General features: G+C 40.7%; 1 protein-coding gene across 2 annotated transcripts in view; it reads right to left on the bottom strand.

Annotated features, from left to right (window-relative positions):
- Positions 1-8,009, bottom strand: part of LOC111869086 (CCAAT/enhancer-binding protein beta) — a 17,131-nt gene extending 9,122 nt beyond the window's left edge. The window contains exons 1-3 of one of the 2 annotated variants that reach the window (XM_023860302.2): positions 7,365-8,009; positions 6,868-6,929; positions 5,412-5,561 (exon numbers count right to left, since the gene is read on the bottom strand). In XM_023860302.2, coding sequence (XP_023716070.1) covers positions 5,412-5,561; positions 6,868-6,927 — 210 coding nt within the window. In that variant the 5' untranslated portion in view covers positions 6,928-6,929; positions 7,365-8,009. Of the gene's footprint in view, positions 1-5,411; positions 5,562-6,867 lie in introns of both variants that reach the window. The other variant, XM_023860301.2, reaches the window with a different exon arrangement.
- Positions 8,010-24,529: the final 16,520 nt, after the last annotated feature.

Genomic DNA, 24,529 nt, shown 5'->3' with positions numbered 1-24,529 from the left:
TGCTGTTTCATTAGATTTAGAACAAATTTAGTAATGGCCATTATTTTTTCCTCCTCGGACACTGCACCACTGACCTCTGTCATAATCTGCTGTACTACAGTCACTACTCTCAACATATTGTCGAGAAATTGACTGTTTACATGAGGAGCCTGAACTGACTGATCTGTATGTTGTTCCTGTACAGGGACCAAGACGCTCGGTTTCGTGGCTGCTGGTGGAACTGCCACTGGTGTTTGGCAAGTCTGAAGCCGCTGCTCCTGTGATGTGTTGCTTTGGAGTGCCGCCGCGAAGGAGACTCCAGGGGTAAGATGAGAACACCCTTCCCGTTGTGGTTTTGGGTGCTCTCTGCAATTTCTTCTTCTGCAGTTCCTCCTTCACATGTTTGCAGCCGCGGTAGTTGGCGGGATGCGGTTTCTCTCCATCCTTCAATTCACAGTTACAGCACGCTGGAGTGGAGGCAGCGTTCTGTTTCTCAGGGCACTCTTTGTGCAGGTGGCCACCCCCGCACCACATGCAACGGGGAGGTTGCTTACAATTAGCCCAGACGTGGCCAAATTGTTGGCAGTTTTGACACTGCGTAAGGCCACTCTGTGCTCTATATGCCTCAACCCGGATGAAAATGTGGCAAAAGCTTTGTATTTTGAAAATTTCTTGTGATTTTGCCATCTGGGGTAGGGTGATAAGGAAGAGTGGAAGGTTTCTTGATATCCTTTCTTCTGAAGGTGACCCAAGGGGGGTTGTCATCTGTTTGATGCTAACCACGTCAAATCCCAGGGCCACCAGTCCATCAGATATATCCTCTGCAGGGGTATTGTGAGGGAGGTGACAGATTACAGCCTTTATGGGTTTTAGGGACTTCGGAAAGAAGGTAAAGTAGGATAGTTTATTGTTTGATAGATGGGACTTCACGGCTTCGAAATCCGCCATGCTTTTGGTGAGGACTCTGGTCCCGTTTCTGGTACTGCAGAACTCAAAGTCACCTTTGACCACATTTTTCAGTAGCTTTTACAACTGAATTAGGTTGACTGTGGACGTTAGAATTATTTGGGGGGGGGCCTGTCTGCTTTGCCTGAGGTTTCCTCCTCCAGCATAGTGGTTCCGGCACCAGCAGTGTCGGTGTCCATTGATGTCACCCTGAGAGATGCAAAGTAGTTTCGGGTGGGAACCTCATTCGCCGGGGTGTTTGCTACGGCAGCCGCTGCCTTCTTTGAAGTCAGGGCAGACTCGGTTGTGATTTGCCGTTTCCGCCTTCAGACGTCTTTGAAGTCTTCTTCTTGGGAGGGTTTTGTAGGAAGAGTTTTCGTTGTCTCAGAGGTTTTGGCCTTCAAATCGTTCAGTGTAACTGTATAGGTCCCATACAGAGCATGAACAATATCTTGCCTGTGAAAACCTGCAATAGCTGTCTGTTTTCGTCTGCGGCATTGACTATTGCCACCCACTATGCACTTACCCCAATTGTAGTGGGTCTGAAGCTGGCCACATCCTCAATATCACAAATGATTTTAAACAGCTTCCTGTAGTGCTGATCTGCTTCCAGATACTGTTTAACCATCTCCTTGTATTCTGCCTGTAGTGAGGCTCGTCTTTCTGCCCAGAATGCATGGTAACCAGGAACCGAGGCACCCGCCATGTCTGGCATGGCACGGCACGAACCCAAGCCTCACACAAAAACTAAGAATTTTACTACCAAGGACTGTGGAATTTCAGAAGCTGATCAGAAAGAGCATGCAACAACTACCAGCAATAACTCCTTCATTGATCCTCTATGATGAGAAGACTTTTTCAACTTCTTGCATCGGAAACCAAGCACACACCTAACATCAACACGCTGCTCAAACTTTAAAACCAACTTTACACTGACTGAACACCACCAGTCTTGTTCCAACCAATAACCTTCACCAACACACTACTGCACACCAACAAATTGTCGAACAGACAATCTGCTTTGTACGAGCCATACTACCACAACAAGACTTTCTCAATGAATCTCAAAAATCTGACTCCTCTGAATAATCCAACACATAGCTCGACTCCCAATCGACTTACTCCCCAGAACTGACTCCTGAATGACTCCACAATGATCCACTGGCTTGCGAGCTCTGTGCTCCGCCTTTTATATCATGCATGATGGAGGAGCGAAATTTGCAGAGCGCTGATTGGTTAGCACGTGTAATGATCTGGATGTGCGCTGGACAGCAAGTGCTGTATAAATGCGAGCGCTGGAAGCAACGTGATTGGTTAGTGCGCGTGATGGTGAAAAGTGAGCTGGATAGTGAGCGCTGTAGAAATAACGTGATAGTATGTGGGATGTACCCACAGTATATTACAGGGTGGGGCGCAAAAACTTCCTTTCTTTGAAGACGAATAAAAGAAAAATTACTGCCGATAGACAAAATTTATGTTTAGCTAATGAAAGAACATACTTTAAAGTTTTAAATCATGGAGTTTTAAACAAAATATCTTGAAGGTGGTGGCCACCATTGTCTATGCACTGATACAACCGTTTTCTGAAGTCGCCCTCTGCACGTTCCAACATGTGCACCGTAATTTGGGCTACTTCCTGCCAAATAACATTCTTCAGCTGAAGCAGGTTTGTGGGGCGATGTTTAAAACCTCTGCCCTGAGGTATCCCCATAAAAAAAAAATCACAGGGCATTAGATCAGGTGAGTGTGCTGCCCATGTGATGTCACTTTGAAGCAAGATGAGCCGTCCATGGAACTTTGCCCTCAAAACTGTCATTGAAGCTCGGGCTGTGTGGGCCATGGCACCATCCTGTTGGAACCAGACATTTCCTAGATGCATTTCTTCAAGAGCTGGTTTGAAAAGATCTCAAAACTGACTGTTGAACTGCCTCCACATTTTCTGGCATCGTAACGGTCCGCTGTCCTGATGATTTTTTCACCACACCCCCGGTTGTTCTAAAGTTCTCTACCCACAAAACAATCGATTACCGGTCGGGAACCAGAACTCTGAGCTTAATTCCAAAGTGAGTACGGAACTCACGCTGCACCGTCACATAGGAATGGTTGTTCGAAAAGTAGGCTTTGACAACAAACGCACGCTGCTCATTCGTCCATCTCATCTCTCCTAGTGAGGGGTATTAGACAGAAACTTCCGCGACTGCTGCATTTGCCGAGCCTATCCCCACTTTTCTGTGACCTCCCCTCCCTTCACAATGCGTCTTGACAAAAAGGAAGTCTCTGCGCCCCACCCTGTATTACATCATTATATTATTATTATTATTTAATTATCATCATTCTTATTTATTCCATTGTAAAGTATCTGACTTGCCCTATATCATGCATAATGATCCATGGAGATGAAGTAAATAAATAAATAAACAATTTCTTTAAACTCTATCTTAATAGAATCTTTCGATCCACACTTAGGTCTCCCAAATGGTCGGTCTCTCTCAAGTTTTCCCTCCAAAACTTTGTATGCATTTCTCATTCTCCCATGAGTACTACATGACTTACCCACATCACTCTCCTTCATCACATTCCTACATAATATACCAAACTGTTATAATGTATACACCAAAGGGCGTGAGAAGTGTCAGAAGTTATTGGGAGTGTGTAATACAGTGACCCTGGTATAGCTCCCGTATTGTACTGTGAATACATGTAGACTAGTGAAGATAGAGTGAACAGATTATTGTGTAGGGGTTATAATTGTGTAAACACGCAACTGTGTTATAATTGATTGTAGTTACGATTTGTAGGTTGTTAACTAAACCAATTACAATCTGAATGGCATCTTTAGAGACAAAACACGTTACACTATTATAAAACTCTTGTATGTGCACACAAGCACAAAACATAATCCTCTCACAGATGGAAATGCTCCTTCTGCTTCCTGCAGTACAATTCATGGCACTTTTGTTGCAAGAGAATGCAGAATCTTTCGTAATCTTGAAAACTGTTCATCACATGATAAATATTCTGTGGGGTTCATTATAATTAGCTTACAACAATCCTAGTAATTTAAATTCTTGCTTCTAATAAGTGTACCAGTAACTAAATGCGAACAGTATCGTGACTCCATAAGGATTTTTGCCGCTACAGAATTTCTCTGTAATGCAATTCAGTTTACACAAAATTTAATTTCATCTGCATCAGAACTGCTTAAACGGAAAGCAACAGTCATTCAACAAAATACAACTGTCTAGAGACAGTTCAGAAAAAGACCTTCAATGGCCAGTCAGCAGCACAGTGGACTTGTTTCATGTGCACAGACAGCCAGAGAGATGGGATGAGAAAGACAACCGCTTCTTGAAACAAAAAGCTGACACATATGAAGCCTTTAAAGAATTTATGAAAATGGTTGAGACAGAAACTGGATTGACAATAAGAGCTGTTCGTTCCGATAATGGTGGTGAATTTTGCTGCAAATTATTCAATAACAGGTTATCGGCCCAGGGATCGTATCATTGATAAGTGTAAAAAGTACAGAAGTGAAAAGTGTTATTTAAAAGTGATCCTTTGGACTGACGCCGCTATCAAGACAAAGAAACAAGTTTCATCATGGCCACTTGGAAGCCCTTCGCGAATATTGATAGGCTCAAAGGACGCGAAAATTATAGAGAATGGTGCTTCGATGTTCAAAATATTCTAGTGATTGAAACTGTGTGGTCAGCAGTCGAAGGATACCCTGCAGAAGACACAACGCCTATATCCATCAAGAAACAAAAGGACGAGAAAGCAAGAGCCATCATTTGTCTGACATTGGAGCCCCAAGTTAAGTCTTATGTTGTCCAGACAACAACAGCAAAGGAAGCCTGGGACGAGTTGGAAAGAACATTCAAAGATCAGGAAGTCAATAGTTGGATAAGTATTTTAACTGATTTGTGCTCTTTGAAACTTGAGGACTATAAAAGCATGCAGGAATATGTTAATGCCTTCATGTCAATAAATCTCAGACTAGTCTCAATGGACAAAAAAATAGATGATGAGCTATTAGCTGCATTAATGTTAAAGGGTTTAACTAAAGAGTATTATCCCATGCGTATGGCGCTTGAAAACTCCAACGTAACTCTGACTAGTGAGCTCATTAAATCTAAGCTATTGCAACATACTGAATTTGGTAAAAATGCAAATTCAGATTCAGCCTTTCTGTCCAAAGATAAGATTAAACGTAAACCAGCAAAATGTCAAATTTGTGGTAAGCTAGGCCACATAAACAAAAACTGTTGGTTCAAAGATAAGGATAAGGTGAACAATAAGAATCATAACAATCAGCATAGGAAAAAATTTAAGAGCAATCAGTCTTCTAAATCAGTTAACAGTACTGATGAAAATAAAGAAGGATCCGATCATAGGTGTAATGAAAATAACAATTTCTGCATACCTGTGATGTCTGCCCAACAGCGGACATACAGAAACATATAGCTCACCTCACGTTTAGCCCTTACCTCCTGAACTGTTATTTGCACAGGATCCACTTCCTCTTGTGCATCTGAGACTTCCTCAGCTTTTATATTCATAGCCTGGTTTGCATCATGGCTTGCTGGGTATATCTCACCACATGGACCCACTAAAACCTTCTCTGAATTTGTACAGTTCTGTAAAGGCATCACATCTTCTATAAGTCATGGCTGCACAACACCCTACATGAAACAATGTATGCTCTTTTTGATGCAGCTGCTTTTCATTACATCTACCCCATAGAAGCTGTTCTCTATGAATTTCTTCTCTAGGCTTCATAATCTTAGAAAGTATGGAGTATTATGTTTTATTATGCATTAGGATGGGCACACGGTAGAGTAGTTAGTTGAGGCACTACGCTAGAAGCTGGAAGGCCGTGGATCAAATCCATGTCATTGGATTTTTTTAATTTACCTAATCCTTCAAGCTGCACTATGGCCCTGGGGTTGACTCAGCCTCTAACAGAAATCAGAACCAGGAATATTCTTGGTGGTAAAGGGCAACCAGCACATAAGGCTGACAACCTTATACCCATCTACGAGCCGATGGTCTAGAAACTGTGAGAACTTCAACATCTCACAACCCTATGGGTCTTCACGGCCTGTTACAGGGATACCTTTACTTCTTTTACTTTAATTATGATGACAAAGAGTGATATATTATATGTGGCGTATTGTACATGTATGTGCATATTTTATATTTTGTACATAAATTTACTGTGAAATGAATGTACAGTCCAATTTATACTGTATGGTCAATTATTTTATTGTAGTGTTACCTTGCATAGTAAGCGATACATTATATGTGGCCTATCTTATGTGCTGCATATGTATGTTTTATACTTTGTGATATCCAGTTGGTTTTATATTGTATTATTAAATATCTTATTGTTATTTTGTTATCTAGTATAAACAATGACTAAATTCTGTATCTATTTACATAGATCTCTGGCAGAAACATTAAATATGAAAAAATATGAAAGTTCTTAATGCAGGGACCTTCCTCAGAAACTAATGGTCCCTGTGGCAGCACAGAAAATATCTGCTCTTTATGTTACCTCAGCGCTCATTACTGTGTTCACACATGCCCATCATGACTTTGCATTCTGATACAAATTCGGTACAAACACCTCAAAATTATATCTTTAAAATTCTTCTGCACAAATGTCTCCCTAGTGTTCTCATTCTTCCAGGCCTTCTATCCAAACCTTTGTATGTATTTCTCACTCTCGCATGTGCGCTATATGACCCACCCACATCACTCACTTCAATTGCTCCCTCTCCTACATAATATACCAGACTGTTATAATATGGAGAACCATTGAACTCCCCAAATGGATTATGAAAACTAAACCAAGATAGGTATAAATGTTTAAGCATTTTTTGGCAATGAGAATTGAAGGACAATAAAATTCTTAGGCGCACACAAGCAAAAAGCACTTACCATGCTTTCTCTCAGAGCAGGAAATATTTCTTCAGCTTTCCGTAGCAGAATTCTTGGCATTTCTGTTGCAAGAGAATGCAGAATCTTACATAACCTCGAAACTTTTTCTTATCCACGTTTTGTGGGTTGCAAATAAATTGTTTTACTAGAACCCTAGTGATATAGAATAATATACAGTGCCTGTATCTTGTTGCGAATATTTGCCCAAGTATGTAAGGAAACATACTAATGATTGTGTACAAACACATACTGATGTGGCTTTCTTTGTTCTCACAGCTGAGGCTCTGAAGCTTACTGTGTTATTAACAGTTGTGTAATCTTAACAGACTTGCTCAAGTTTTGAAGGCAGCTGGTTCACCCATTTTGAGTGAACCTCTTGCTTTCAAAACGTCGGTAGCAGGCTACCTGACTGCATGGAGTTACTTCCCAGAAAAGGCAAACCTACTCTACAGATTTACATCGTGGTGCCGCAAAATATTCACTATGCATTTGCATACCCTGCAAAATTCAACCAGTTCACCATAGTCCATCAGCTGTCACGACTTCCTTTATAAGACGGATTGATTTGTGTAACAGGCGAGAGAACTCATAAACACGGTAAAAAAAAATGTGCATTTTAATTGGTAAATGTCCCTCAGAAAGGGAGGTGGGAAGTTTCGAAGAATCCCAAGTGGAACTTTCAACGGCGGTATAAAATCACAAACACCAGCGGTGTTCCCTTCTAGCTATTTATCAATATATGAGGAAACAGAATACTAATGATTCCCTACAGAATACCCACAACTTCACACCTATATCGAAAAAGTAATGTCCGGTAATAACGCTTCAAGATAATTGGTGCCTCTGTGCTAATATTCGTAAGCGTGATCACACTTAATTGCACTTAGTACTCTTAACACTCTTCTGAAGCTTCTGAAGTTCTGGCGTAAACCTCCACCAACGCCAAATATCTTGCAAAATGTACAGCATGTAGAGCATGTTCACTGACAACCGCGATGACTGTGATCAATGTGATCTGTGATTGGATCACACAAATGCTATTCGATCGTATTCGATGTACTGCAATAGTTGTATTGTGATTGGTTCCGACAGAACATCCTCCTTTGTTTCCCCTTTGACCAATGACAGTTACTAACAAACACCATCGGCCTATGTATCGTTCTAATTACTGCGTTTTGATTAATTCCATATTCTACCACTGGAGGGCAAGAAACACAAGAAAATAATGTTGATTATNGACCGTGTCTCACGGTGTTGTCGCTTGCAGATTTACTTATACTTCTTCAACCCTGAAGATGGGGGCGATACGTTCCTCCGAAACGTCGGTTAACACCACATATACACGGTGCCAAATCCCAGAAGACTGCTTTCTTCATTACATTCATTATTATGATCGCCATTTTGTGTCCAGCACAAAAATTGGCATTAACGTGTATTTTCTTTTTCGAGCCTGTAAGCAGAAGGAAAGAAAAATAAAATAAAAACAAAAGCCCGAGGCACACATGTTGAGAATCAGCCAGGATTGTCAGGATTGCCTGGATCGCTCTGGTTAATCACTCACTCATGGAGCTGAGCCCCTCTTGAGAAGCTGCAATTGTGTAGCTACTCAGGAACATCCCAGCATTTTATGGAACCCAACGGTTCATTACCGTGTTCACAAGAGCTCCCCAGGGGGTCCCTAACCTGAGCCAATAAATCCAATACTCCATTCCATCCTATGTATCTCAGATCCATTTTAATATTGTCCACCCACCTAACCCATGGTCTTCCCACTGTTCTCCTTCCTTTCGGCTTTCAGATCAATATCCTATTTGCAGTTCTCATCTCCCTCATTCGTGCTATATGCCCTGCCATCTCTTCCTCCTTGACATGATCATTCTAATTATACTTGGAAGAGCATACAAGTTATGTAGCTCGTTATGTAGTTTCTCCAAACTCCTGTCACTTCAACTCTCTTCTGTCCAAATAATCTCCACACCCTGTTCTCAGACATCCTCAATCTAAGATCCCCTATTAAACTCAGAAACAAAGCTTCACACCCATACAGAACCACAGGTAAAATTATAGTTATGCATATTCTGATTTTTATATTTTCAGACATCAGAGTGCATCATTCTCCTCTTTAATTTACTCATGAATCAGGTTTCGATTTGTTATAGTTGTTCCCAAATATCTGAATTGTGCCAGGTTTTCAAAACATCTGTTACTTCTCTTTGTGTCCTGATATTGCCATGCATTTCAGGGACGAGATACCAACATATATTTAGTTTTCTCTGTGTTTACTTCTAGACCAATCTCCTTACTAGCATCAATTAAATTCTGTGTGTTTCTCTTTATGGTATCTATATTATCACCCAATTGATTTACATCAGCATAGAACAACATCTGACATGGCCCCATTTAATTTCAGTCTCACCTGGTTTTCTTGGACCTTTCTAATGGCATATTCTAAACCAAAGTCAAAGAGCAGGGTTGATAAAGCATATCCTTGATTCAAACCATTCTGGATACAATTTTCAGACAAATGTTTCTCTATATGGACTTCACTATAGGTTCAAACACATATTAATCGGCCTATCTAGTTTCTTGGGTACCCCAAACTATATCAGAATATTGTACAATATTTTCTCCTAAATAGTCTTTGAATAGTTGATGTACTCTCTAATAGTATTCCCATTTTTTCTCTGGAATTTGATGAATGAAAAAGATCTGATTTGTAGTTGATCTGTTATGTCAAAACCCACAATGATGATACCCAAAAATTTCATCTATGTACGGACTTAACCTTGAAAGATGAATATTGGAATTCTTATGCCAAATAGAAGTAATCAGCTTGCAAATTTTAGAGTGTAATATTTCGATTCCTGCTTGAATTAGTTCTGCCAGAATTTGATCACAACCTGGTGATTTATACCTTCTGAATTTGGAACAGCACTTTCAGCTTCAAAGGGGTTAAGATGAGATACTAATCGCTCAGCTGTATGTCTATCTGCCTAATATCGCTGAACCTATGTACATTCAATAACTGAGAGTGGTAGTTCTTCCACATATTCAAAATGTTGTGGGAATGTGCAAGCAGATAACAGTTCCCATCCTTCACTAAGTTACTTCGAGGTTGGTAACCCTTCTTAGAGTCATTTATCCCTCTATACAAGAATCTAACGTTCTTATTCTTACTGTTCATTGCAAACTCATGAATTTTGTCCTTCAGATATTCCCTCTTTTTATTCCAATATGTCCAATTCGACGAGATTGTGGAAGGAATCTACGGGCGGTCTGGTGCTACATCAAAAACTGAGCTCATGTAAAATCTGTTATTGATTGTATTGTTTAGAAAGCTGTATTTTGATTCTCCCAAACTGAAAACTCTGTGGACTCATCATAATTAACCCAGTAATTTCCACACCCAGGCAGATATTCAATACTTGTGATTCTCTGAACATCTGTGGCAATGAAAATTTTTGATACCGTCTTGTGCTTGGCATTGTCCAGTATGTGACGTGTATTTGCTGTACAGAGCATTTCAAGAGTTTGTGCCTCTCCCGTCTTCACGTAATTGGTTGTCACACCGATACACTTTAATTGCCGGTTACAAAGATGCTGGGAGTGAAATTAATTAGGATGCATTTCTTCTGGATCTTCGGATAGCTGGATAAGGGTTGATAATGTATAATGTTAATTGATCCCAGGAGTACTAAGAGCTCATCATCGTTCTGCGATGTGGCAAGTGCATCATAAGGTGGTGGTGCAGTGATGGACTTGAAGTGGGAGAGGGCATCAGCCACAATGTTGTCCTGTCTAGATATATGCTGTATGTCCATATTAAATAGGGTGACAAAATTTAGGTGGTTGTAAGACAGCAACTGTAGTTCTTAAAATATTAGATTTTATATCCATTGTGATTGAGGTTACCGCTTTCTAGGGGGCCCAACTGAGTAGGTGTCTTCCTTTCTCACCTGAAGATGGAAACAAATCCAGTTTCCAAAATGTCGTGTCCTCTATTACCTAGAATTCCTGATGATGGGAAAAGTCCAAAAACCCAGTAATTCTATACACAACTGAAGTTGGATGCCTGAGGAATGTGCTACATCTAAAGGTGATCTCAACTCTGGTTTCCGGCTGACCAAACCTGTGGTTCACCTAAGGTATTTCAATTTACAAGACTTATAAAAAATTTCTAATAAACTGAACATAAGATTGCCCCCTTGTTAAATAGAATCATACCCATTAATAACCTGGGGCACAACAAACTATAGTGCTACTTACCAGAGTTTGATGAATTTATTATGTCTATGTCTATTTATGTCTATTTAGGGTCTGCAATGAAAAAATTTATAATGACTGGTGTTTGTTGGTATTGGTCAAGTATAAACCCTATTATCAAGAAACTAAAAAATTGTGTACTTCACTGATTTTATTAGAAACAATGAAGTTTAAGGTGCTCTTTTCATAATGAAAGTATAGGTATCTCCTTGACCTACTTACAAGTACTGTTGAAAAACTTTATTTGTATGTTGAATATTTAATGAAAAAGGATTGAAGATACTGCCTGACACTTTGCATTGAGCAGTGATTCTCATTCTGCTGAAGCAAATGCTGTATACTGCTGCACATTTCAAGCTTTTAAATAATCAAACTAATCTATCTAATATTTAAAAACTCTGTTTCTACCTCAACAAAAACACAAGAAACTTCTGTACAACTATCAACTAATTAATATGGCAAGGGAAAATATCACTATTTATTCCAAAAATCATATCCAACCTACAGACACAATCTGTGGGTATAACAGACTGCTTCTCACAGTTAAATCATGCTGGTCTGTTACCCTGCCTTTCAAAGGAGTAAATACTCAGTGACTTTGATCATTTAAATGATGATTATTGAAACGATCACAATTAATGGTATTCAAGACTTATATACAATTAAGTTTTAAATACCTGATCTCTTGATTGATGATGTTACATTGCAACTAAGAGCTATTCATGGTGTAACTGAAATGTGTAGAAATACTCTGGGCACAAGTTCCACATACCAAAACAGGAACAAAATGTCCATGTGAATATGTAATTTAATTCTGTTTAAATCACTCAGTGGGGAGGTAGAGTCCAGCTGGGTCCACTCTGCACGGCGGCCACTGATTGGCCTATTGTAGCCTGCCCCAGGTGACAATGATGATAAGAATTTGGTTGAATGAAGATTGGTAGGGGAAACCTAAGTACTCAGAGAAAACCTGCCCCAGCACCACTCTGTCCACCACAAATCTCACTTGACCAGACCCGGATCGAACCCAGGCTGCCGTGGTGGGAAGCCAGCAACTAACTGCTTTAGCTATGGCGTGGCCTTGTGAATACATAGACAGAAACATTTAATTTGTGAGTTACAGCTGAAAGAATGCTGTGTATACATCAACAGCAGTTCAACATTGATGTGTGGACAGGGATCATTGGCAAATATTTGGCAGGCTCGTAAGTTTTGCCATGATGGCCTGCTTAGAAACGACGGAGGCACGTCTGGAAAGAGTTGACCTCAGTTGACAGGAGACCTGAGGTGGTACAAGGAGATTTCCATTGGAAAGACACGGAAATGGTGCTGGTCAGAGGACCGAAGAAGAGGCTTAGGGACCAACACCGCCAGAAGAAAAAGGAATGGGCCCAGAATCAGGATGGGTGCAGATAACGACTGGCTGTCGCCAGCAGAGAGGTAAGCCGCCGTGCAAAATTGGCATGGCAGATAAAGGAAAATGGCAGGAAGGTGTTCTGTTGTGTAGTGGCGGCATGACAAGGGAGAGACATCTTTTGGGAAAGACTGGCCATCGCCAGAAGAGGGGCAGCCCGCCATGCGAAAGTGGCATGGCACAAGGAAAACTCCCTCGGAAGGAACCACACTAGGGACAAAGAGGTGTTAGGACTCTCGAAAGGATGGATGCTCTGGAAGAGACAACAGGCGCAACAGGAATGTAACAGAGGAAGGATCAAGAACTACAGAAAGGTGATTGGACATGAGACCATGAAGCAAATTACCGAATCTCCTGTCCCATCACAAAACACCAAGATTTGGACCTTGTGGAGGGATCGACCCCCTCCAAAGGGAAAGATAAAATGAAAGAGCGCATAGAGGAACCAGTAACATAGAAGCACCGGCCTCCCCAGCTACAGTGAAAGTGTGTGAGAGAGAGGGAAGGAGGGATAGAACGTTGGATGAAACTGGACTGACGTAACCATACCATGGAGTTGCTTAGGACGAGCACCCCTGAAGGGAGGGGCAGATGAAGTAGAATGAACTCCGCAAAAAACATGCAAAGAACGGAAAGAATGAATGTGGACGTTGCTAGCAGGAATCTGCGGAAATGAAGAAAAAGGAAACACCATTAGGCTGGTCGGATCGAACAACCTTAAGAAGGGAGCAATGTGGCATGCCAACAGAAAGCCAGAATAGTTGAGGAGATCAGAATTGATTACATAGGCAAGGACCAACATTCCCAAGACAGCGGATAGCAATGGTTGAGATCAGAGTTGATTTCCTAGTCAACAGGATGCAATGCAATATTGGGATTCTAACAGTGAGTTTCCACCATTACACATGAATTGTTGAAGCATGGTCGAGAGCAGCAGGTGGAATGACCCTTTCGACACTGTGTTCTCTATTGAGTATGAATGCAATTTATAAAACTCCAGCTTCAACAAGAGATGAGTCCAGTTTGTAGCTGACCTTAGAACAGTAGTCAGTCTTCAGTTTGGCACTAATTGTGATTGGGAACAACTGTCACAATATGGTGAAGACACACAAAATGGAACACATATTCCAGGACCAAGGAGCGGGATCAGTTCTGGTGATGCAGCAACTGCTCTGCTGATGCAAATTTATTGAGGGAAGACTGTATGGTACATCTTATACAAATTAAAGCAAGTGTTCCCTGGTAAGAAAATTGTCAGTAATCAGAAATCACTTGTTCAGGGTGACCAAGAATTAGCTTCGGTTACAGTGAAGTTCATTCGGACAGTCAAGAAAGTGAGTATGGAGGGCAGCCCTAACTGCACTTAATTTAAGTACAATTAAAAGCTATTACTCTTGTGTCATTCCACTACATGACACCTCTGAATTCCAATTAATAATATTATTGACACTGCCTAATTTTAATAAAGAATAATATAATTACACTTAAAATTACTTCACAATTTTCAGTTGAATCTTTCCTTCTATAGCAAAGAAGACCTAAAGCAAAAAGGAGTGCCTCAAAGCCAAACCACTTTCTTTTTTGTTCTCATGACAGACCGCTCAGTTTCTCTGATGATATTCACAATGAAAAGATGTAAGGAAGTCTTCCATGATCCTTTCAAACAAATTCTCTGTACTACTTTATTTCTCCACAAGCAGAATCAACACATTTCCATTTAACTTTCGTTTTTTTTCAGTTTATCAAGTATCTTGCAAAGATATCTCATTTGGAATGTTCAATATAGCATAGTTTGTATTCATCTGACCAATCCATAATAGTTATCTCAATATACTCAATTCAAGTGATATATCAATCTGAAACTAACTGATCAACAAATTTATTATGTATGCGCTGATGATTCTTCAGAGAACTCTGCTGACTGAAAGACTTATTACATACATCACAGCAAAATGGCTTCACCCAACTATGTATGTGCTGACATGTCTTCAGATTACTCCAATGACTGAATGACTTATTACATACATCACAGGAAAATGGCTGCTCCCCAGTCTGTATGAGCTGATGTGTCTTCAGATCACCTTTCATACGGAACAATTTAATACATGTCACATCTAAAGGGCCGCTCCTCACTATGTATGTGCTGATGTCTCTTCAGACTACCCTGCTGACTGAATGACTTATTGCACTCATCACAGCAAAATGGTTTCTCCCCACTGTGTATGTGCTGATGTCTCTTCAGTCTACTCTTCACACTGAATGACTTTTTACATACATCACAGCAAAATGGCTTCTCCCCACTATGTATGCACTGATGTGTCTTCAGATCACTCTTCAAACAGAATGATTTAATACATACGTCACATCTAAAGGGCTTCTCCCCACTATGTATGCGCTGATGAATCCTCAGAGTATACTGCTGACTGAATGACTTATTACATACACCACAGCAAAATGGCTTTTCCCCACTATGTATGCGCTGATGTCTCTTCAGATGAGTCTGCTGACTGAATGACATTTTACATACATCACAGGAAAATTGCTTCTCCCCACTATGTATGCGCTGATGAATCTTCAGAGTACACTGCTGACTGAATGCCTTATTACATACATCACAACAAAATGGTCGCTCCCCACTATGTATGTGCTGATGAATCTTCAGAGTACACTGCAGACTGAATGCCTTATTACATACATCACAACAAAATGGTCGCTCCCCACTATGTATGCGCTGATGTGTCTTCAGACTACTCTTTGAAATGAATGACTCATTACATACGTCACACAGAAATGGCCGCTCCTCACTATGTATGCGCTGATGTGTCTTCAGATGACTTTGCTGACTGAATGACTTATTACACATGATGCAACAAAATGGCCGCTCCCCAGTATGTATGTGCATATACTTCTTCAGGTCACTCTTTGAATTGAATGACTTACTACAGACATCACACCAAAATGGCCACTTCCCAGTATGTATGCGCTGATGTGACTTCAGATGACTCTTACAGCTGAATGACTTATTACACAGGATGCAACAAAATGGCTGCTCCCCACTATGTACGTGTCGATGTGCTATCAGAATTCGCTCTTCACTGAATGAATCACCACATTCATCACAGGAATATCGTTGCTCCTCACCATGTACAGGTTGCAGTTCATTCAAAGTACCCTGGGAAATGAGAGAAAATAACATGAAAAATCATAATATTAAGAGAAATGTGTCTGAACCCCCAGTGTGGTGACAGAGAGGAGAGGAAGGGACAGATAGAGGACACCCCCTTGTGTGGTGTGTGCCTGAGTCAATCAGCATGTATGGAGGTTTCTGAGTCAACAGAAGTTAAGCTGCACTGCCACTGTTCAACAAATTCCAAATTAAATAAAATTATGCATTTGTAAGGCTGGAGAGGCATCTAATTAATAGTGAATAGGCTCCTAAAATGAAATAATAATTGAGGTTGAGTTAAAAAATGATACTAAGAAAGGCTGCATATGGCCCAGCAAAATGCCTGAAACAATATATGTATATTTTAAATTGTTTGGGCTACTGAAGACACCGTTCAGATTGTTAATCAGTGTTACTAACGACCTGCAAGTTGTAAATACAATTACTTATGACACTGTCATGGGTTTACACACTTAACAAAACCCTGCACACTAATCTCTTCATGCTATCTTCAGGAGTCTTCACTTATTTACCGTACAACACGGGAACAGTACAAGTGTCACTGAATTACACATTCCCAATATACAAAGCCTTCTCAGTTATCACCACCATCACTAATTATCACACATAAAATCTTCTAATCACGTGTTCAGTTTCTCTTCTAGCAACTGACTGACTTCTGTTCTGCTGAATACTCCAGTCTGACCAGGAATCAAGACTTCGAGGAGCAGTTACGGCTTGGAAGTCAGAGGACAAACAATGGGAGCTACAGGAAGACCATTGGGCTGAAAATCATGAAGCGATCAGCAGGAATTTCCAGCGGGTTATCAAAAATGAGGAAATGGACCTTGTGGAAAGGTTGGCCTCCTCCGAAGTGGAAAAAGAAACAGCATCAGAGTAAGAGTAGCCGGAAAGACCCATAATTACATACGGCGCCACATATGTTGGCTCAGAGTTAAACTCAAGACAACCAAGGCAGAACTTAGCAAACTGCAAAGGTTGGCTTGCTTGGGTATCACAGGAGCAATTAGAATATCTCCAACAGCTGCACTGGAGACACTCCTTGGACTCCCCCCACTGCATCTACAGTTGGAGGCAGAGGCCAGGCAGGAATCTACCGTCTCCAGTGCAGTGATCAATGGAAACCTAAATCCGATAGTTTTGGACATGCATACTTAACTCAGGACATGAAAAAAGAACCCATATTACAAATGGGATCTGACAAAATGATACTGAGACATGTATATGAAAAACCATTCACAGTCATATTTCCTGACAGGTGTGTATGGGAAGACGGGTTTCGGCCGAATAAAAGGTGGACTGATCTGGTATACAGATTATTATTATCATCATTATTGGAGGGGGTGGATTTCCCCATGCACGTAAACCAGTTATTGGTCCACTGTGTGTGGCAGATGGTGCGTGCTATCAGCCCCGTTCAGCCAACGAGGTCAGCCCTCGCTACCCAATACTTCCCCCATCTACCAGAGGCATTGGAAACTACTTGGGTGGGAAAGTTTTTACCTAATAATTTTGCTCAGAGGTCTCCTAGAGAAATGAGGATCTTTTACATGCCGTAAATCTACGACACGGGACCCACGGCTTAAAGTCCCTCCCAGAGGACTTGTTCCCTGAATTTTTCTGCTCTTAAAATTTCCATGACCTCCGCCGGGTTTGAACCTGCGTACCTTGAGTCATGAGGTGGGAACGTTACCCCTAGACTACAGAGGCCACTTGGTATACAGATGGTTCCAAGATAAATAAGGGCACTGGAGCTGGTGTGTTCTGCTATGGCACATGGCAGAAACTTAGTTTCAGCCTTGGGCAGTACACGACAGTATTCCAGGCAGAAGTATATGCCATTAAGGCATGTATCATGGAGAATCTAGATAAGAACTACAAATAAAAAAAACATCTACATTCTATCTGACAGCCAAGCTGCACTTAAAGCGCTTAACAAACACCAGATCAATTCAAAATTGGTCTGGGATTGCCACCAAACTCTCATGGAACTGGCCAAACTTAACAGGGTACAACTCATATGGGTTCCAGGGTATGAGGGTATTGCTGGAAACGAAATAGCAGACAAATTGGCAAGGTTCGAGCTGAACATCCATTCATAGGACCTGAACCAGGCTGTGGCATCTCTATAGGAGTTGCCAGAATGGCAATCAGGGACTGGACAAATATGAAACACAAGAAATACTGGGGATCCTTAACTGGACTCAGACAAGCAAAGGGATTCATACAAGGAACCTCTACTAAAAGAGCGAAGGAACTGTTGAAGTTAAACAGGAACCAGCTATGATGGGTGGTATGACTACTTAGAGGAGACTGTCACCTCAAAGAACACCTCTTCAAATTGGGACTAAGTAACAGTCCAACTTGTGAGGTGTCAAGAAGAAAACGAAACAGCCACACATATCCTGTGCTAATGTGAGGCCTTAGCTTATTTAAGATGGCGCCACTTGGGTCAATATTTTATGAAACCAAGTGACTATTTCAATGTCCCCCATGTACAAAATCCTGCGCTTCATTCAAAGTGCAATATTGTTGAGGGGATATTCAGAAGGGGAGGCACAATAGATCTCTGTTGTCACAGTGCAAGGGCCAAGAGCTAAAAGAGCGTAAACATTCATTCATTCATTCATTCATTCATTCAAGAGTAGCTGGATAAGTTGGAGCACCGGCCACTTGCAGGGTTATGGCTCCCACTGGTGAGAGAGAGAGAAAAAGAGAGAAAAGAACAGAAACTTTGGATGATTGATACAACTGGACCTTCTGGCACATTAGTAGGAAACCGCTCAAGACGAGCTGGTCTTGAAGAGGGATCAGATGTAGTGGTTAAAGAATGGCAAGAATGAATGCAGACGTTGTTAGCAGGAATCCGTGGACACAATGGGAAGAAAAGGCTGCACCATTAGGCTATTCAGGATGAAGAGCCTTGAGGAGGGAGCAATGTGGCATATTGGTTCTATGCAGGAACTGTTGAGCCACAAAGGCCTCGGGGCATGTGCGCAACATGAGAGTTGCGGATTGTATCAGCACGTTGCTAGGCGACTACTCTGTGAACGCTTGGATAGCACAACAGGCAGTGTGAGTTATGTCACATATCCCCACTTGTCCCGTAACTAGGCTGCTAGGCTGTGATGTCATGCAACAGTGGAGTCCATGCTGTTTTCTGTTTGGTCTGCGAGAGGTGTATGTAAGAGGGTTCAATGCACCAGACAAGTTCAGTTTTATCGAGTGAATGGAATCGAGACAGTGTTCAGTGTCAGTTCTAATACAGCAGCTGCCAAAGACAGTTGAAGTCTGGAAGTGACTATAGCAGAAGCAGTAACTTAGCTACTGAAGTTGTGAATAAATGTACAAGTGTCTGTACATATAAGCGTCCAATAAAGGAATTTGTTCCGATCTGAAGACATACAATTTTTTCGTGTTGAGTCACACAGCTGACACATTACAATATAAGTATATAAAAGACCTCAAAAAGAAGAATTATCATAGTGTCATTTCAATAGACATGTCCACCCTGATACCATGAACAAATCCATATGATTCATCTCCTAGGATGCTACACAAGATTCCTTGACAATATAAATATCTGGCTTTTGTCAGAAAATGGCCACCTCTTCTGGATGTGTGAAATGGTACTGGGCACAGCACACTGTGTAGAAGCAGGTGTTTGAACGCCCTGTAACAGGTACATATGTACATAAGATGTATACAAAAGATATGCAGTCTACACAACATTCTATATTTAAAACAAGGTAGACATTATCGTATCAACATTTGTTTTTAATAACGCTACAATTAAAATTGTACTAAAATGGAAATGAAAAATTTTGCGATACTTTTCTTTAAAACTTTGTGTTGATGTGATTTTCTGGTGGTCGAAGCGACTATAGTGTGGGGCACCTGCATATCGGGATCTTCTCACGAGTTAGGTCGTGTGGTCTTGACTTTACTATATCATCTTGTGGAGCTTATGCTCATTGTGCCATATGTCACCCAAGAGGTTGTTTATTCGGAGTGATCTATAACAACTTTATTAATAATTATAAGCAGAAGCCTGTGAGTGTGTTGTTATTAAATTAATTATTGGAATATTAAGTATATGTACTTATGTATATTAGATATTCTTATGATGACATGTGTTCGGGATGCTCCCTATGTTGATATTGTCACTATGTTGTAGCAGTTTGGTCTAGACCACTTGTTTGGGGGTCATCTGTATATGTGAGTACGTTTGTAGAGTCAAGTGGTATGAGGTAAGGGGGTGGATACTGTGAGTGGATGAAGAGATAAGAAAGGGGTGGGGTTATTTTGCGTGTGTGTTTCTACTAGAATGTCAAATTGGGATTATGTATTTCTGTAAATATATCGTTCATCTGTAGACCTTTCTTCGTTGTCTCATATATATAATATCTTTCTAACGTGTTGAGTATGGGTCCCTTCTTTTATACATAGGTTGGATAAAAAGTAGGGGCAATGCCTCTATAGTTCTGAAATGACTTTATTACCTGCGGTAAACACACTTACATTCCTTCAATATAATCACCCCCCATGCGTACCACCTTCTGCCAAATTTGTGGAAGGCGTCATATGCCATCAGTGCGTCCACTTCTGTTGATGTCCAGCAGTAACCCCCCTACAGCACGAATAATCTCCTCTCTTGTGTTGTAACATAACCCTCGCAGTGGTTCTTTCATTTTGGCAAAGATATCATAATTGCACAGGCTCATATCAGGTGAGTATGGCAGATGTTGTATTATCTCCCATCGCCAGCGGTAAAGCAGATCCTTGACAGCATCAGCAATATGAGCCCTTGCATTATCATGAAGGATGATGGGGTTCGTTAGCCACAAGTGTCATTTTCTCCTGAGTGCTGGACGAAGATGATTACGTAGGAAACTGCAGTAGTATGCAGCATTTACTGTCTGTCGTTGAGGTACAGTGTGGTGCAATATTAAATCATCAATGTCATATGCCACAATGAACACTGCCTTCACATTACTCAATGTAGGGTGCACTTTCTTTGGACGTGGAGAACCAGGATGCTTCCATTCATTTGATTGTCACTTCAAGTGCAGTTCGTATGAGCGAGCCCAAGTTTCATCCAGAGTGATGATCCTTCCAAGGAAGTCTTCACCTTCCTTCTGGTACCGGTCCAATAAGTCCTGTGCAATTGCATAACGCTGCCATTGTTGCACCTCGGATATTGTATGGAGTACCCAATGTGCTGCAATTTTGCAGTATCCAAGAATATCGTGCAGAATGTGGAACACGGTTTTGTGACATAGGCATATGCCTACCTCAATAGGACATATGGAAGCCGACATGCCAAGGGGACCTAATATGGATTCCACCTCACACTATATGAAACCTTAACTATTGTAATCTACTGTAATCTATTGTAAGTATTGTAACTTTATTCTCTTATTGTAATCAGCCAATGTACAGTAATTGACATGTACTATATCATGTACCAATGATCTATAGAGACGAAATAAATAAATAAATAATTATTAGATCAAAGAAAGCAGGCCAAATTGCAATGGTTACAGCATCCAAGCAAGTTAAAGGGGGTAATCTGAACAATATAAGAGGTGAAACCAGTAGGCATTAAAAGAATAAAAAGAGGGAATATCTGAAAGACAACATTGATGAGTTTACAATGAACAGCAAGAACAAGATTATCAGAGACTTGTATAGAGGAATAAATGTCTTTAAGAGGGTTTACCAACATAGTAGTAACTTAGTGAAGGATGAGAATGGTGATCTGCTTGCAGATTCCCACAATATTTTGAATAGGTGGAGGAACTACTTCTCTCAGTTATTGACTGTACACTTGGTCAGTAATGTCAGGCAGACAGAAATCCATATAGCTGAGCTGTTAATACCTGATCCTAGCACTTTTTAGGTTAAAAGTGCTATTGCAAAATTAAACCAGCATAAATCGCCAGGTAGTGATCAAATTCCAGCAGAATTTACTCACGTAGGACGCGAAATATTATGTACTAAGATCCACAATCTAATTACTTCTATTTGGAATAGGGAAAAATTGCCTGATCAGTGGAAGGAGTCTATTATTGTACCAGTTCACAACAAGGGTCATAAAACTGACTGTAGTAATTATCATGGGATATCACTGCTATCAACTTCATACAAAATTTTATCCAACATGTTTCTCTCATGTTCCATATATAGATGAACTTATTGGGGATCATTGGTTTGGGTTTCGATGTAAGAGATCAACTACAGATCAGATATTGGAAAAAGAATGGGAGTATGATGAGACAGTATATCATCTATTCATAGACTTCAAGAAAGCCTATGATTCAGTTATGAGGGAAGCAATGTACAATATTCTGATAGAATTTGGGATACCCATGAAACTGGTTATGTTAATTAAAATGCGTTTAAATGAAATGTACAAGTATACTAAACTCTGTGTAGATAAACATTTGTCTGATAAATTTTCTATCCAGAATGGTCTCAAACAAGGAGATCCTTTATCGCCACTCCTTTTCAACTTTGCTTTAGAATATTCCATTAGGAAAGTCCAGGGAAACCAGGTGGGACTGAAATTAAATGGAACACATCACCTATTGGCCTATGCCAATGATGTAAATCTACTGGGTGATAATGTAGATACCATAAAGAAAAACACACTAATATTAATTCACGCAACGAAAGGGGTAGGTCTAGAAGTAAGCACAGCGTAAACTAAGTATATGTTGCTGTCTCATTACCAAAATGCGGGGAAAAATCATGACATAAAGATATGAAACAGATGTTTTCAAAATGTGGCACAGTTCAGATATTTTTCAACAATAACAGATCGAAACCTGATTAAGGAGGAAATTAGGGGGAGACTGAACTCGGGTATTGCTTGCTACTATTTAGTCCCAAACCATCTGCTGTCCAAAAACATAAAAATTAGAATATACAAAATTATAATTTTGCCTGTGGTTCTGTATGGGTGTGAAACTTGGTCTCTGACATTAAGGGAGGAACATAGAATGAGGATGTTTGAGAACAGATTGTTGAGGAGAATATTTGGACTGAAGAGAGATGAACTGACAAGAGGTTGGAGAAAACTGCATAATGAGGTGCTTCATAACTTGTAATCTTCTCCAAGTATAATTAGAATGATTAAGTCAAGGACGATGAGGTGGGCAGGACATGAAGCAAGAATGGGGGAGACAAGGAATGCATATAGGATATTGGTGGGAAAGCCAGAAGGAAAGACACCACTAGGAAGACGAAAATGAAGGTAGGTGGTCAATATTAAAATAGATCTTAGAGAGATAGGATGGGATGATATGGATTGGATTGACCTGGCTTAGGATACGGACCAGTGTAGGGTTCTTGTGAACACAGTAATGAACCTTTGGGTCCCATAAAATGGTGGGAAATTCTTGAGTATCTGCAGAATTGGCGGCTCCTCCAGAAGAGCTCAGCTCCATGAGTAAGTAAGTATACAGATGGGAAGTAAAATTAAAAAAAAAAAGCGAATGCCGAGGTAAACGTATTCAGGATTCGTCAGGATTGTCTTGATCAGTCAAGATCATCTGTTACTCACTCATGGAGCTTAGCTCTTGTTGCGAAGCTGCCAATTGTGCAGACATTCAAGAAATAATCCAGTAGTTCTGTGTGTCATTAACCATCGTCAGAACCCTTTAGAAACTACTCAAGAACTTCCAAGCATTTTCTGGATCATAATCAACTGGGGCAGGCCACAATAGGCCAATCAGTGGCCACCGTGCCGAGTGGACCCAATTTGACTCCACTCCCCACTGTACCAGTCAAATGCTTGATTGCATTTGATCATTCTATAGATCTGTTGTAGGACTAAATTCTCATGGCATAGTACTTCTACATTAAGCAGATGGATGGCTTTACCTTGTTTTGCATTCAGTTTCATAATATCAACATCAAATTGCTCATAATTAAAGAGTTTCCTCAGTTTTGTATTAAAATCAGGTCTGCTCCAAAGGAACATTAAATAGGGAATTAACTGTAAATTATTGCACTTGATTTGTTTCCTGTAATTATATTAAAAATGATTATCTTAAAGAATCCCTTGAAACACTGTTTAAAATACCACCTTGATATGGGAGTATTTATAATTCCTTTGTTTTCAAGTAAACTGAGTGAGTTTCTGAGATCGCTTCTGCTAGTTGCATTGTTGTAGGTGGCTCATATTTAGAAGCTTGTTCACCTCTGATTAATATGTATATCAAGGAAGGTTTTAAAATCTCTGATTTTCAGCAGTTTCTTCTTCTTGTCATGGATACAGAGGGCCCTTTTTTTTATTATTTAATTTTTATGAATAGCTTCATAGACTTTTATTAGGCTGTAGTTATGTGGGAAAATCCCACATTATCATGGTTTTTCTGCAACGCACACTCTTCATGTCACTTTTCACCATCACGCGCGCTAACCAATCAAATTGCTCCAAACGTTCGCATTTATACTGCGCTCGCTGCTAGCCCCCATCTACATCATCAAGCGCGCTAGCCAATCAGCGCCCTGAAAATTCTTCCTCCTCAATTTCAAGTTCCGCTCCGCCCAACGAGCATTGTATAAAAAGGAGCAGTTCTAAACCGGCAGCATCAGTTTGACTTCAGTCTACAATCAAGCCACACTCAAGCAATATCGGCCAGCAGGCTTCGTCGCCAGCGCTTGGTCTTCGGAGGCATCGGCAGGTTGCGCCAGGCACGACTGCCTCCCCCCTCCCCCTCTCACACCCGACGCACTGGGGCACCTCACCTGGACTCGCCAGTGGTCGTGTCCCTGTCCGATCCACTGGG

Source organism: Cryptotermes secundus, unplaced genomic scaffold, assembly GCF_002891405.2.
Source record: "Cryptotermes secundus unplaced genomic scaffold, Csec_1.0 scaffold484, whole genome shotgun sequence".
NCBI lineage: Eukaryota > Metazoa > Arthropoda > Insecta > Blattodea > Kalotermitidae > Cryptotermes > Cryptotermes secundus.
The sequence above is the reverse complement of the archived record's forward strand: the minus strand, read 5'-3'. Positions and strand labels throughout refer to the sequence as shown.